The sequence below is a fragment of the Hyalella azteca genome, unplaced genomic scaffold, assembly GCF_000764305.2.
Source record: "Hyalella azteca isolate HAZT.00-mixed unplaced genomic scaffold, Hazt_2.0.2 contig13798, whole genome shotgun sequence".
Taxonomy (NCBI): Eukaryota; Metazoa; Arthropoda; class Malacostraca; order Amphipoda; family Hyalellidae; genus Hyalella; species Hyalella azteca.
Window position 1 is genome coordinate 284,531 of NW_025943705.1, and position 15,480 is coordinate 300,010.

The 15,480-nt window shown below is 39.8% G+C and overlaps 1 protein-coding gene across 1 annotated transcript in view; it reads left to right on the forward strand.

Moving 5' to 3' along the window:
* Positions 1-2,243: 2,243 nt before the first annotated feature.
* LOC108674111 (serine-rich adhesin for platelets) overlaps positions 2,244-15,480 on the forward strand; it is a gene marked incomplete at its 3' end in the record, with an annotated part of 24,970 nt that continues 11,733 nt past the window's right edge. The window contains exons 1-4 of the mRNA XM_018162015.1: positions 2,244-2,249; positions 3,833-4,047; positions 8,208-8,374; positions 12,440-13,873. Of these exons, the coding sequence (XP_018017504.1) occupies positions 2,244-2,249; positions 3,833-4,047; positions 8,208-8,374; positions 12,440-13,873 (1,822 nt within the window). The remainder of the gene's footprint in view (positions 2,250-3,832; positions 4,048-8,207; positions 8,375-12,439; positions 13,874-15,480) is intronic.

Here is a 15,480-nt window from a genome sequence, read left to right on the forward strand (position 1 = left end):
GCTGTTTCCATTTTTGCGTATTACTGATGCGTATATCATATCGTGCTATCATGTAGTTCTTTGTTCACCTCGTTACCCAGTTCATAGGTACTCTGAGCCATGTGTTCTTCATCATTTATTTTACTGTGATTAACTCATTTACTCAGTTATTTATTCATTTATTCTTTAATTTGTTTTATTTATTCATTAATTATTTATTCTATAATTCTTTCATCAGGAGAATTGTCAGTTATTTTTAGATTCCCCATTCATTGAGCTGTTCACGTCATTATTAACATTTCTTAAACTCTTCTTAATTAGTTATTTCCACGGATTTTTTTTTCAATTCTTGACTTGTGAGTCTTGACTCTGTTGATGAGTCATTCCTTGACTCACTTCTTGACTCATGAGTCTTGACTCTATTGATGACTCACTCCATGACTCACTTCTTGACTCATGAGTCTTGACTCTGTTGATGAGTCACTCCTTGACTCACTTCTTGACTCATGAATCTTGACTCTGTTGATGAGTCACTCCTTGACTCAATTCTTGACTCATGAGTCTTGACTCTCTTGATGAGTCACTTCTTGACTCACTTCTTGACTCACTTATTGTGTGTGTCGTCTGTCTCATCCGGAAGCTTGACACCGGGCGCCTCTACAGGGGCGTCTGTGGCCCAGTCTGTGTCCCAGCCTGTGTCCCAGTCTATGTCCCAGCTTGGGGCCCAGTCTGTTATCTCAAATCAGGCCCAGATTTTGTCCCAGTTCTTGGCCCCGCTTGTTCTGGTCTATCCTTCAATGTGTATCTATTATTAGAAATTATAACACTGGATAGGATTTCGCTCCTACTTAATAGTCTCCGGATTCTTAACTTTGTTGTTAACTTAACTACACGTCGTGTAATGCTATTCCTACCAGTATATATTGTGTGTACAAGTCTTCTATGTACTGTATTTATGTCCAAGTCTTCCATGTGTTGCGCATGCACCTCCAAACTCGTTTAAATTGTTCAAAGTAATTTTTATTAAAATTATAAATAGTGTAAAGTTATTCGTGCAACTCTATCCATGCCCGCATATTTGGTCATATTGTTGCCAACAAATCTCTAATTCAAGCTTTTTCTTTAGTGATGAATCATTACAACGGTTATCTTCCACTACCATGCTACCGAACTAGGCTAGTTCTTGTAATGCTATTCCTACCTGAATTGCAATTTAAACAAGTGTTTCTTAGCGCTTCCACTTTTTACGGTTAAAAAATTTAGATGTATTATATTTTTATGCCGATCAGAGGCCGAGAAGATTCAGAAATTTGACGTGCATGAGCGAAGGAGTAACGATTTGTACTGTACGAACAACGTAAGAGTAATGTAATTTTTACAGTATTAGCTTTAGTACAGAATGCGTATAACGAAATCAGTTATTTCCAAGCATTACATTTCCTTATTTTTTTCAATACCATTTAGCTGAATGGTATTTTTATGGATGAAGAAGTTGAGGATTTGATGAGATTGTTATATTTTTTCCTTGTTTTTCAATAACATTTAGCTGAATGGCATTTTTGTGGATGAAGAAAATCAGGATTTGGTGTTTGTCATATTTTCCTCCTAAATATTAAAAGTTAATAAAATATAATATTAACGTAAAAATATAATAAATAAAAGTCGCTTTAAAAAATATATGTAAATCGCTAAGGTAAAAATGTATGTACGGTGGCTGATATAAATTGTAAGAATTTTCGTTCGTATTAACACGCACGGCGTTCGTAAGTGCTCTCGCTGGTCGTACGAACCCACGCACAGACACCCACACTTGTGTCAATTTTTGGACACTTGTTTTTTTCCGTGCCCTTGAAGTGATCAAGAACTGGACACAATTTTACAATGATTCCTACCCTTTATAATGTATAATGTATGATGTACAAATGATGATGTACTATGTTTAATGTGCATTGTATGGGATACATTGTATAATGTAGAATGTATAATTTACGTTGTATGATGTACACTGTATGATGTACACTGTATGATGTACAATACATGATGTACGATGTACAATACATGGTAAGCTGACATAGTGTGACCTGCGTACCATGTCAGCATGAAAAATATGTCAGCATGAACAATATGTCAGCATATAGGTACAACTTGTCGGCATGAACAACATGTCAGCATGAACAACATGTCAGCATGAACAACATGTCAGTATGAACAACATGTCAGCATGAACAACATGTCAGCATGAACAACATGTCAGCATGAACAACATGTCGGTATGAACAACATGTCTGCATGAACAACATGTCAGCTTGAACAACATGTCAGCATGAACAACATGTCAGCTTGAACAACATGTCTGCATGAACAACATGTCAGCATATACAACATGTCACCATGTACAATATACAACATATATAACATGTCTGCAATTTAGCGCATGTACGTGTATAAGAACCTGTGTAACACTAATAACATGTCTAACATGGTTCGTATGTCTATATTGAACATTTATGTTTCTAATAATATTCCTAACATGTACAACGTATCTAACATTGTAACACGCATAACGAAGATGCCTAGCATATAGCGTATAACGAACACGTATAACACGCATAACTCTTCACCACGTGTGAAGCGTTCGAGAAAACGTGCGCGTCGTACGTGACCAGCGGCAGACCGCGCGCCGGTTTCTACCGTAGGAATAGCATAATGGAAACTGCCTCGTAGGAATGTCACAGCGTCAGCAGCTTCCGTTGTAATATCACAGCGGTAACAGCTTCCGTAGGAATAGCACAGCAGCAACAACCCCCGTAGGAATAGCACAGCAGTAACAGCCGCCGTAGGAATGGCACAGCAGTAACAGCCCCCGTAGGAATAGTACAGCAGCAACAGTCCCCGTAGGAATAGCACAGCAGGATGGTCGGACCAGTATTAAAAATAATGAATGTATTATATTGTACGAAAAGTGACACACTTTCTTCACTGATACTTGCTTTTGCCGGGCTAAACTGGATCCGGGTGACCCATTTGAGGGCAAAAAGTACGTCGATATTCGGACACAATTTCACTCATTTCTTTACCTGAAGCGTGACATTTTTTTTGGTTCGACATCTTAAGGCTGACTTTCTAATTATCATTTATATGTCTTTAAATATTAGACATTGATGATCTAATTTTCCTGGGTGTCGAGCATCGCTGGCCCGTGTACGGGCCACGGGGACGAACGTGACCATCGCACGCACGGGCGCTGCGGGGGGGGAGGAGGGGGGGGGAATGACACCCCCCCTCCCCCCCCGCGGTAACACGCGGGAGAAAACATATCCATAGAACGGAATAAATAATAATAGATTATTTACATAATACGTGCGCAAACGGCGTTCACAAACAGCGTTCAGTAACGGCGTTCGCAAACGACGTTCACAAACAGCGTTCGCAAACAGCGTTCAGTAATGGCGTTCAGAAACAGCGTTCACAAACAGCGTTCGCAAACAGCGTTCACAAACAGCGTTCAGAAACAGCGTTCACAAACAGCGTTCAGTAATGGCGTTCACAAACAGTGTTCACAAACGACGTTCAGAAACAGTGTTCACAAACGATGTTCACAAACGACGTTCAGAAACAGCGTTCGCAAACGGCGTTCACAAACGGCATTCGCAAACAGCGTTCACAAACGGCATTTATGAGCAGCGTTCACAAACAGCGTTCAGAAACAGCGTTCGCAAACGGCGTTCACTCGACGCTCTGCACAGCCGCTGACAGCTACAGAAGCTGGAACAGTTTTTCCCAGGCCGTGAGAATCTCACTTCAGAATTAATTCATTATTCACACGCGCCTACCAGCGTATCCACTGCACCAGCTGGCGTATCCACCTCCCCAGCTGGCGTATCCTCCTCACCAGCTGGCGTATCCACCTCACCAGCTGGCGTATCCACCGCATCAGCTGGCGTATCCACCGCTCCAGCTGGCGTATCCTCCTCACCAGCTGGCGTATCCACCTCACCAGCTGGCGTGTCCACCGCTCCAGCTGGCGTATCCTCCTCACCAGCTGGCGGATCCACCTCACCGGCTGGCGTATCCATCTGACCGCTTAATAAACGTCCATTATATCCATCTGGAAAAAATGAACTGAACATTATTGAATACTATTTTTTTACTAATTTTTGACGTTGCATTTTGCTAAATATTAAATAAATTAAACATTGATTAAGTTAACGTTTCAACGGCGCTGATGTTAAAATTAGATTTTATTTGTTGGGCTAAATGAGTCTAGACTCTCCAACGCGCCGCGTTGGAACCCACATTCCCAGCGCCGCGTTGGAACCCACATTCCCAGCGCCGCGTTGGAACCCACATTCCCAGCGCCGCGTTGGAACCCACATTCCCAGCGCCCGTTGGAACCCACACTCCCAGCGCCGCGTTGGAACCCACATTTCCAGCGCCCGTTGGAACCCAATACGCATCATCATGCGTATTGTGTATACGCCGGGCCTTGCGCACCGAATACGCACCGACGAGTTTTCGATGCCGGCCTTTGTGCGTGACTCGACTTAAGCGATACGCATTAAAACGCTGGTAATGAAACGTTACTGTACGCGAGGTGTTACTGTACGCGAGGTGTTACTGTACGCGAGGTGTTACTGTACGCGAGGTGTTACTGTACGCGAGGTGTTACTGTACACTTCATCAAATGATGTTCACCACAACTTCATCAAATGATGTTACCACAACTTCATCAAATGATGTTACCACAACTTCATCAAATGATGTTCACCATTACTTCATCAAATGATGTTCACCACAACTTCATTAGGTGGTGTTCACCACAACCACTCCAGGTTGTACTTGGCCTAACAGTCTCACCTTACCAGACACATGACGTTAAAATATCGTTTATTAAACGTTTTGTCGTTTAAATTATGTTGTAAAATACGTTAATTTGGCGTTATTCGCCTGATGGGATCACTCTTAACAAGAGGTCGACTCGCCTCAATATTAAGCCCTCCCCTTAACAGTGTGCATTTCCGTTAACTGTTAACAGTGCGTTAGTACGCAATATCTTCATGCCAACAATACGCAATTACACGTCTGCGTATCGCGTGTACAAGGCGTATACGCAATACGCTACGTCATGACTCATTGCATCTTAGCGCATTTTCTCATCTATGGAAAAAATACACTATTGTGCTCGCCATGTCCGTCTGTCCGTCCGTCCGTGACTTCATGTTTTCGTCGACGAGAAAATGCGCACTCTGTCACTCACTGTAGTGAGTACTGAGTTATATTTTTTATCGATACGAAGATCGCAGCAGATTTTACCAGGAGTGTGACGCGAGGGCATGCAATCTAACAAACCAATTAAAATATTACTGTCATTATCGAAAATGCTATTATTATGATTATATTATTGGATAAATATTTGTTGAAATGTGTGTGTGATTGAAGACTTTGCATCAAAAACATATATAATTATCCTGCGTGTTCAGGATACTTATTGTGTCGGGATATTGTCTAGAATGTTTAAAGGCAGGAAGGAATCCCATGACAAAAATACAAAATACTAGTTTACCTTAAATTTAAAACTAGAACGGAGCTCTATGCTGAATATGGAGTTTTAACGTTTTTTTTCTTCAATTACGGTGGTTTCAAAATACTTTTTACTTTCAAAAATATCAACTGGATTCGCAATGACCATGATCATGGATGACGGAATTTAAAATAACGGGTTTCTAAATTTTCAACTATTATTCATCCTAAACAAAATCCGGGCTAACCTGCTAGTGTTATATTTATACGCTGATGTGTAAGATGGAACTACACATTCAAATGTTTGCCGCGTTTGAACGTGTAAAGATACGAAAGATAAAAACGGATTACTATATAATGACTGTTGATTGTGATTGCTCGATTTCATCATAGTTCGCTACCATTGACGCACTATGGTTCTATATTATAAAGAGCATTGAAAATATGCTCGTTTGCGTCATATTAAATTGAAAGTGCATGATACCTTCTCCAGGTGACATATATTCCTCCACACTCACGTAAATAAGAGGGTCATACTGTACAAATAGTGACACACTTTCTGCCTGTAGCACTGATACGTCCTTTTTCAGGGTAAAACTGGGTCAAAATTACCAACACTTCCTGCCTGTAGCACTGATACGTCCTTTGTCAGGGTAAAACTGGGTCAAAATTACCCAGATAATTACAAAACTGCATCACTATTTGGACAAGTTTCCATCAATTTCTGTGAGTGCAACATGTCACCCACATCCCCCTTTCCCCCCCCCCCCGGCGGGTGACATTTGCATGTTCTTTGTTTCCCCCTTGGAAGGGGGGCGGGGGTGCTAATTACTGATTACAGTTGATGTCGTAATTGGGTATTAGTTAATGTGGTGATAAAGCTACTATAGTAGCTCATGAGTCAGTGGCTAATTAATACGAAATATTCAAGCATATATTTTATTTATACATGAAGTTACTAACTGTTCATAGTGAGTAAGCATTTAAAGTACTTGCAAGATCTTAAATATTTATAATACATATAGGTTGCTCAAACAATTTGCTTGCCAGATGAATAACATGACGAATACCTATCAATTTATCTGCACATTTTACCGAAGTAGCTCTTATTCAAATATATTCATTTCTTCCCAAATATCTTTACTTTATAAGTTAAAAGTAAAGACAATGATCGTCGGTTAAAAATCATAGTTTTTACAGTAAATCTAAGTACGGTACAAATTCAAAGATCGTCTTCACTGGAAACTTGTTCGACTCTCCTAAGTTAACAATGAGCAAATTTCCGAAGTTTCCAATAAAAGTTTTCGGCGATAAATGCAGTTTTTGTGATCCGATGTCGTTTGCCGAGATCGTTATCGTTTCTTGCTAACGATCAGCACGATTAGTACGATCTAGGCCAGCGCATTGTTCTGTACCTTGATTTTCCTTTTGGTAAAACATTATTCTGAAAAAACATGTACATTTGAAATTTAGGCTTTAGTTTCCTCCAATCGTTAGAGAAACTTTAATTTTATTGAGACAGGAAAATTATGTTCCACTTCGTGTTTTTCGTGCTTCTAATGTAACTGAGTTTCATAATTAATGAATTTTTGAAAGCTGAAAGTCGCGATCTGTAGTTCGTTCGTAATCATGACGTGCATTCGTTTCTAGAACCTCAACTAAAGAAAACCGCCACATGTGCTTCATTCACCACTAAACTACCATTACCACCGTCCATCATCACCACTCACCTCCCTCACACCGCCCACTACCACCACTCATCCCACTTACACCGCTATCATCACCATTCACCACCACTAACCTCCCTTACACCGCCTATCATCACCTCTCATACCCAACCACCGCCATCACTCACCACCCTCACACTGCCAACACTCACCGCCCTTAATTACGACGCCCACCACTCATCACCACTCACCACCCACCACCACTCTGCTGGTCCCACTTTCTCTCGCGTGCGCTGGGCTCCAGAGGACGCGAACGCGCGCCCCAAGAGAGCACAGCTCACGCTGCCATATACCGGTGCTCTATACCGGTGCCATATACCGGTGCTCTATACTGGTGCCCCATGCCCGTGCTAATACCGGTGCCCTATAGGTACTCTGTACCTGAGCCCTATCTGCATTTTTAACGCATCAAATATTTATTTTCGCCAACATCCATCTCAATGAATTTTTTTTTTTTTTTTGTTGCTAAAAAGGGCCATTTGTCTGGGAATCTTTAAGCAAAATCTTGTAAGTTATGATATTTTATGGGATTTTTATTCTTTAATGCATATTATGTGAGCGTCTGAAATTTTTTGTCGTCAACGGAAATACATAACTCACAACCGAAGTTATGAATACGTTTCATTTAGTTTTCCGTACAAGGTCGTTTTCATTTCGTTTTCTACAAGAGTATTCATAGAAAACTATGCTCAGGGTAGACTTCTAAATAATATCGTCCAACTTGCAGAGATCAACACTGATTTAAATCACAAATCTTGTAGCCAATTTCAAATTTTCTTAAAAAATTAGAGTTAAATAATTTCCATTAAAGATAGAAATAACACAGAACATAACGAACTTTTATCATAATAAATTCAGATTAAAGAAATAATTCTAATGGGTTAATTGAAACAAGGAATCTATGTTCATTGGAAAGTTATATGCTTTTAAATTCATTAGAATCCGGTTTTCATTGGAATTTAATCTTCATCCTCATCACAGAGAACTGCAGATCGCCACTGGGGAATGGATGAACCAATATGCCAAGCGATGTCCCCCATCCTCAAGTGACGTCACCGCTCCCCCGCTGGGGGATGACCTCCTCACCCCCAAACTGCTACCCCCCTCAGAGCTCATCCGACGCACTCTAGCCCGACGTTCATTTGCTGGTCAGTTTTTGTATTTTATCTATTTACTTATTTTTATTATTTAGCAAAATTCTAGTGGTTTTTGCTCATAATGTTTATGCTGAGGAAGAAATGATGAATGCGTGAGGCGAACTCGTCGCCTCACCGAAGACAGATTATTTACAGACATTATTTCTCCACCGAAGCACTAGTTAATATTTTTTATTTCAGCCAAATTTCTTTAACGAATTAAACAATTTTGCGCTTTTAGGTTAAGAATCGCATGAAGAAAACTCTGCGGGATATTTTAAACGCCCTGTTTAATAATTAAATTTTAAATACATATATAAGCTATGATTATAAGCTGTTCCACCACGCAATTGGTGGCCATATATTGGTCCATGTACCCAGCGGGAAAATTTCTTTTGGAGATACAAATTCTACCATTTTCCTAAAGCGATAAATAGTTGATGTGCTTAAATTCAAAAGATTATTACACACAAAATAGTAAAACACGCACACAGACATATCTGAATAGTGAACTTATCCGTGTCGTCGTTACACGCGCTAAAATTATTTTCTAAAGTTATACATAGTTTATTTTCCTAAATCCAAAATATTATATCATACCCACAATGGTTTATAACACGCACACAGACGTGGTTGTATATAGTGAACATATCCGTGTCGTCGTCGTACGCGCTAAAATCATTTTCTAAAGGTATACATAGTTTATGTGCTTAAATCTAAATATTATTTCATACCCACAATGGTTACCAGCACGCACACAGACGTGTCTGTATAGTGAACGTATCCGTGGCGTCATTATACACGCTGAAATTATTTTCTAAAGGTATACATAGTTTATGTGCTTAAATCTAAATATTATTTCATACCCACAATGGTTACCAACACACACACAGACGTGTCTGTATAGTGAACGCATCCGTGTCGTCATTATACACGCGCCAAAATTTTATTTTCTAGAGGTATACATGATTTATGTGTCAAATCGAAAATATTATATCATACCCACAATGGTTCACCCGCGCACATAGACGTGTCTGCATAGTGAACGTATCCGTATTTGTGTCACTCGCGCTAAAATTATTTTCTAATGCTATACATAGTTCATGTGCCAAATCTGAAAAATTATTTCATACCACAATGGTTACCAACACGCACACAGACGTGTCTGTATAGTGAAGGTATCCGTGTCACACACACACAGATGTGTCAGAAGTGTCGGAGGCGTCCGAGGAGTCAGGCAGCGATGCCAGCAGCGCTCTGGAGCCCACGCCTGCGAGTGAGACATTCGTGAACTTGCGTTACAAGTTTTATTTATTATTATTTATTAAATAATTAAATATTATTAAATAATAATAATTTATTATTTCTGTCAATTTTGTTATTATATTTACTATGAGTTTTTCCGCGACGTTCTAGAGCCCACGCGTGCGAGTGAGAACTTCTTGAATTTCGTTACGATCAGAGTTGATTATGTTTAATTTTTGTACATTTTTCGAATTTATGTAAATATTTTACTATGGAGATTTTCTTACGAACTGAATTGAGTCTTTTATCATTATCTGCACTTTGTTTAAATGTTTGGAATTGGTTTTATCGGTAACATTATAATGACAACGAAAAGCGTAAAGTTCTCGACTGTGTCCCGACCTGTGGACGCCCTCAATTTGATCTTTAAAATCATCTATTTTCATTTAAAACCAATTTGAAGTAGTAAGTAAATAAATCCTCGAAATTTTGTTATTAATTGAAAGCCATTTTGTCTGTGTCATCAATGGTCAATTAATTAGTGATATTCTTGATATAATTGGGTAGAATATATTAATAAATAAACTATTCTTCGACATCATTTATTAGGATTGCTATTATTATTATAATTCAGAAAAAAAATTATTACTATCATTCTGATGACCGCAATCGCTATTCGGCAAAACATATGTCGTCGCTCGCCAAAAGAACGTCACGAGATCAAAATTTTTGTCGTTTTCAGCAGATTCAGACGTTGACAATGTAAATCATTGTATAAATTTCCGACGATGATTATGCACAATCCGCGGTAGTACATCGTCAGTGTTCTGTCAGGGGTAGCATCACGCATCGATCAGTGTTCTGTCAGTGGCAGTGTCACGCAGTACTGTCCTGTCAGTGGCAGTGGCACGCATCCGTGTTCTGTCAGTGGCAGTAGCACGCATCCATGTTCTGTCAGTGGCAGTGGCATGCATCAGTGTTAGGTTAGTGGCACTGCCACACTGTACTGTCTTGTCAGTGGCAGTGGCATGCATCCATGTTCTGTCAGTGGCAGTGTTACGCATCAGTGTTCGGATAGTGGCACTGCCACGCTGTCCTGTCAGTGGCAGTAGCACGCATCCGTGTTCTGTCAGTGGCAGTGTCACGCAGTACTATTCTGTCAGTCGCAGTAGCACGCATCCGTGTTCTGTCAGTGGCAGTGTCACGCAGTACTGTCCTGTCAGTGGCAGTAGCACGCATCCATGTTCTGTCAGTGGCAGTGTTACGCATCCATGTTCTGTCAGTGGCAGTGTCGCGCATCAGCGGTAGGTTAGTGGCACTGCCACGCTGTACTTTCCTGTCAGTGGCAGTGGCACGAAGCAGTATTATGTCGGTAGCAGTGCTACGCTGCAGTGTGCTGAACTGCTTACTACTACCTTAGCTTCTCATGGGTTTCAATAGTCCCGCTGGACAGAGCAGGGTTGCTAATTCTACCTGTGGCGCTGTAAATAAGCTTGGCCTTCCTTTGTTGTTACCAAACACAGCCGAATTATTGCTGACTAATTTGATATGATAGTTTTTGTCGTCAATAATCCGCCAATAATTTTTTTGATTTACAATTACACAGCCAAGCAATTTGACATCCAATTATTATTGGTTGTCATTTACCTGACTGTGACCAGCCAACCTGATAGCAATCAATGATTTTCTTAACCATTACTTGACCAATCTACGTTCAAATTAATCAATTCAGTCAATTCATCTCAGTTCAGTCAAGCTTTCGTTCCTCCTCTTCCAAAGAGAGCACTTTCAACACTTCACTCCATTGAGAATATTTTCAAACCCCCCTTTCTTGAGTACTTTTGCCGCCCCCACTCTCAATAAAGAGTACTTACAATCCCCCTCTCCAAAAAAATACCTTTAACCCACCTCCCCCTCTCCATAGAGTGTACTTTCATCCCTCTCATGTATTTCATACCAAGTGTACCTCAGGAAGAAAGCTCATTAATTCTAGCCGTGACTTCAACGCTTTTGTTGCTGTCTCTGTTGTTGATGTATTAGCTATTGTTTCTGTGACGTATTTCCTTATACTATTTCTCTCTAAGCCAACATGTACTCAGAAACAAAATTTATCGGTGATTTTTAAATCAACGTCAACAGTAGGTTCTATGACATCAAGCTTCTTCATCGTCTACTTATTGTTGATTTTTTCCACAAGTCAAAATCACCGCGTAAACAAAATTGTAGAAATTCTTCATATTTGGAATTCAGTAACAACTTTTTGCATCGGCGCGATAAAATGAAAAAGGATGCTCAACAAAATAGTAAACGATGTTTTGTAATAGTTAAACTGAATAATAAAATTTCGAAAACTTAAGAAAAAATAATTAGATTTGTTTGTACAGAAGCCTTCGATCGTTCATAAACTTACCGTTGTGTGTCCGTATTTAACTGTACATTAATATGTTGTGAATATGTTATAACTGCTTGAGGTCACGTTCTTTTGTGAGTTTCTCTTTTGTTTTTGCTTATTTGGTTTAAAACGTAAATTGCTACGACAAAAATTTTCTTGAATCCGTGTTTTTACTCGCATGAAAATGTTTCAAACTTCGGGGATAAAGTTTTCAATGAATCTATCATTTACGTCTGTAGATATGAAATAATTATTTCGCAATGAGATCTAAGTGTCCATTTATAAACATATCATAATAAAGAAATTTTATTCTACAATTCAAATAAATTACAATTCAAGTTTTAATATTTACAATTAAATCACTCAACCTCATTTTGAACTGACAATGGACTCGCTACTTTTAATTGTACTTTTTTATTAATTTAATTTAATTTTTCCAGGTCCCACCACGGCCGAAGTCCCAAACATTTTTGTGGTCCCTCCGCCGCCCACAAATTCGTCCAAGTTTTCCACGCCATCCGGAGACGCTCGGTCATCCAATCTGCCAGAATCTCTTCGTCTGCGCCGATTGAGTTTGGATGAGGGAAACTCGTCTCTAAATGGCGATGAAAATCTGTCGGCTAGTAAAACCGATGTTTTTCCTCAAAAATATAGCGCTCCCAAAGGCAAAACTTCTCCACCTGTAGCTGGTGACAACCAAAACAGTTTGAGTTCAGGTACAGGATTCGAGCCACCACTACCTCTTCGACTGGCCGAGCGCCACTCTACTTCTAGTCTACCAAGAATCCAAAAAAGAGAAGAGTCCACTTTAGCAAGACATTCGTCGCCTTTACCTCTAAAATCATCCTCGCGGCCCTCATCTCGATCTAATTCCCCTCAACAAGGGGACGCTATTCTGCCCCAACCTATCATCAAACGTCGGGTTTTACCTAACATCCCCACCAGCAGCGAAGATTCTGTCACGATGAGGAATAAACATGCGAGGTCTCCTTCTGACCCACCTTTCGGTGATACATCACGTCACTCACTATTAGGTGTGGGCAGAAGTCCTTCCGATCCTGCCAATGCAAGTCCTAGCGAACGATCTAAATATCCTTTCGAGAGAAATCCTCCTGATGGTAGTTCATATTCTCAACTATCTTTCGACGTCCCAACCAAGAACGAAATACAGCGAGATTCCAACTTCCCGACCAATCGTGGCGATACCCGACGCATGTCGCATCACGACGTCCAACCCTCCAGAAACATGCGAGAAGAATTCCCGAGATCCCAACCCGAGTTCCATAAATCACTTTCAAACCTCCATTCTAGTCACAGGAAAGCCGACGCGTTGCACATGTCACAGGACTCTTTGGATGACGTTAGTCCAACGCATCGCGGAGATTCTGTCAAAGATTGCTCTGAGGTCCGCGGCTCTGCATTTACAAGTTCAAACTTACCAGAGCGCCGTAATTCAGGTAACGTTCAACGCCCAAGTTCAAAAGGCTTCTCTACTGAACTTTCATCCCCGGCAAGAACTCCTGGTCACGACACTCGCACTTTCCTCGATTCCAGCAACCGACAATCCCACACTCTGCCTCGACGTCCGCACTCCACTCACGGCGAAGTGACCGCCTCCGTGGACTATGGCAGCCTGAAACGTGGATCTCACGGCCCCGGATACTCCGACACGTTGAAGTCTGAGAACATCATCCTTCCTCAACCAACTCGAGCTGCACCTACCACCGTCAACCAGATACTCTACGGCTCTGCTGGAGGTTCTGGACGTAACCAAGGACAGTTTGGTGACCACCACGAGCTCGTCAACCAAGATTCACCTACTCGAGATCTTGGCTACGGAGATGCCAGGGAGTCTCCGCCACGCATCACATCAGGTGAGTTTAAAGTCAAATTTTCATTGAAAATTTCAATGCCTGAAAATTATGAAATAAAATTAACTGTTTTATTGGGCAAGGCTGCCGTTCTTACAGTGTGTAATTATTTGAATATCTTTATAATTTAAATATCGTTATAATATACACTATTTACCTCAGATTTTTTCGCCATTATGCCCATATGTTGTCCTAGTAGAATATCTACCTACTTTAACTATACCGTCGCACTAGGATGATAATTTTTCACAATAACAGACCTTAAATTGGCGAACTTGACTCAAATTTTTGTTTCGTCTCGTTACCCTAACATTGCATGCTAAAATTATTCGTTCAGTAAACAAATTTCAGTTATTAACTAATTTTCTTTCCCTTCCTTTATATCCGTTTTCAAAGTAGTTTTATATTTCTGAGATTGACAATTATAAAAAATAATGTACCAATCTTTATTCCTATTCAATCTTTCATCCTAGAATTAATTAACTTTAAAATTCCATTTTATTTTTTCTGACATTTATCACTAATTAGGAAATTTTCTTCATTGACCTGTCTTGAATTTAGTAGAATTATTAATTGACTTGCAACGTGCATTTTAATATTTATCGTCGATAATGATTAATTTGGGACGGGATCTATACCTTAGCTAAGGGGAACCACGCATCTTAGCAGCGATGCCCACATGCTTTAGCAGCGAGAACCATATACTTTAGCCAAGAGGACCACACATCTTAGCAAGGAGGATCACACACCTTAGGACCACATACAGCTTAGCGGGACCGCACAAATTAACGGCTAGTATCACACGCCTTTACTTCGGGAGCCGCAAACCTTAGCTGCAGAGACCACATTCAGCTAAGCGGGGCCACACACAGCTTCAAGGACCACACAATTTAGCTTCCTTTTCCGTCAATCTAAATCGTTGTTAAAATAATATTATACAATTATTAAAGATAGGAAATTAAAGTGTTGTATCTTTCCTTTGAAACTACTTCGATAGAGCCTATTAAAATAATTCCCCTTTATACATTTTTAGAGAAAAATTCTTAAAATTTATTTATTTTAATGGTATTTGGCATTTAAATTGTTCGTCTTCTTAGGTTATTTCTGTCATTTCTACCTATTAAATATAATGGTGCTTGGGGTGGGTTGTATGGTATGGAATTTTGTACATATTTCATGCGTGACTCTACCTTTTATTATCCCTGCCGTACATTAACTATACTGCATGAATTTGTACTTACCTTATTTGCACTCCTCACAATCCCAACGATACATAATTTGGAATTTATTTCACATTAATTTTAGTTTGATTGTATTTTTAATTTCGCACAATGAGCGGGTCCCTGTTAAACTGTCAGTGACATTTCACAATATTGTGTTACAGTTTGTGTCTCAATATTGTGTTACAGTTTGTGTGACAATATTGTGTTACAGTTTGTGTCACAATATTGTGTTACAGTTTGTGTCACAATATTGTGTTACAGTTTGTGTCACAATATTGTGGTACAGTTTGTGTCACAATATTGTGTTACAGTTTGTGTCACAATATTGTGTTACAGTTTGTGTCACAATATTGTGTTACAGTTTGTGTCACAATATTGTGTTACAGT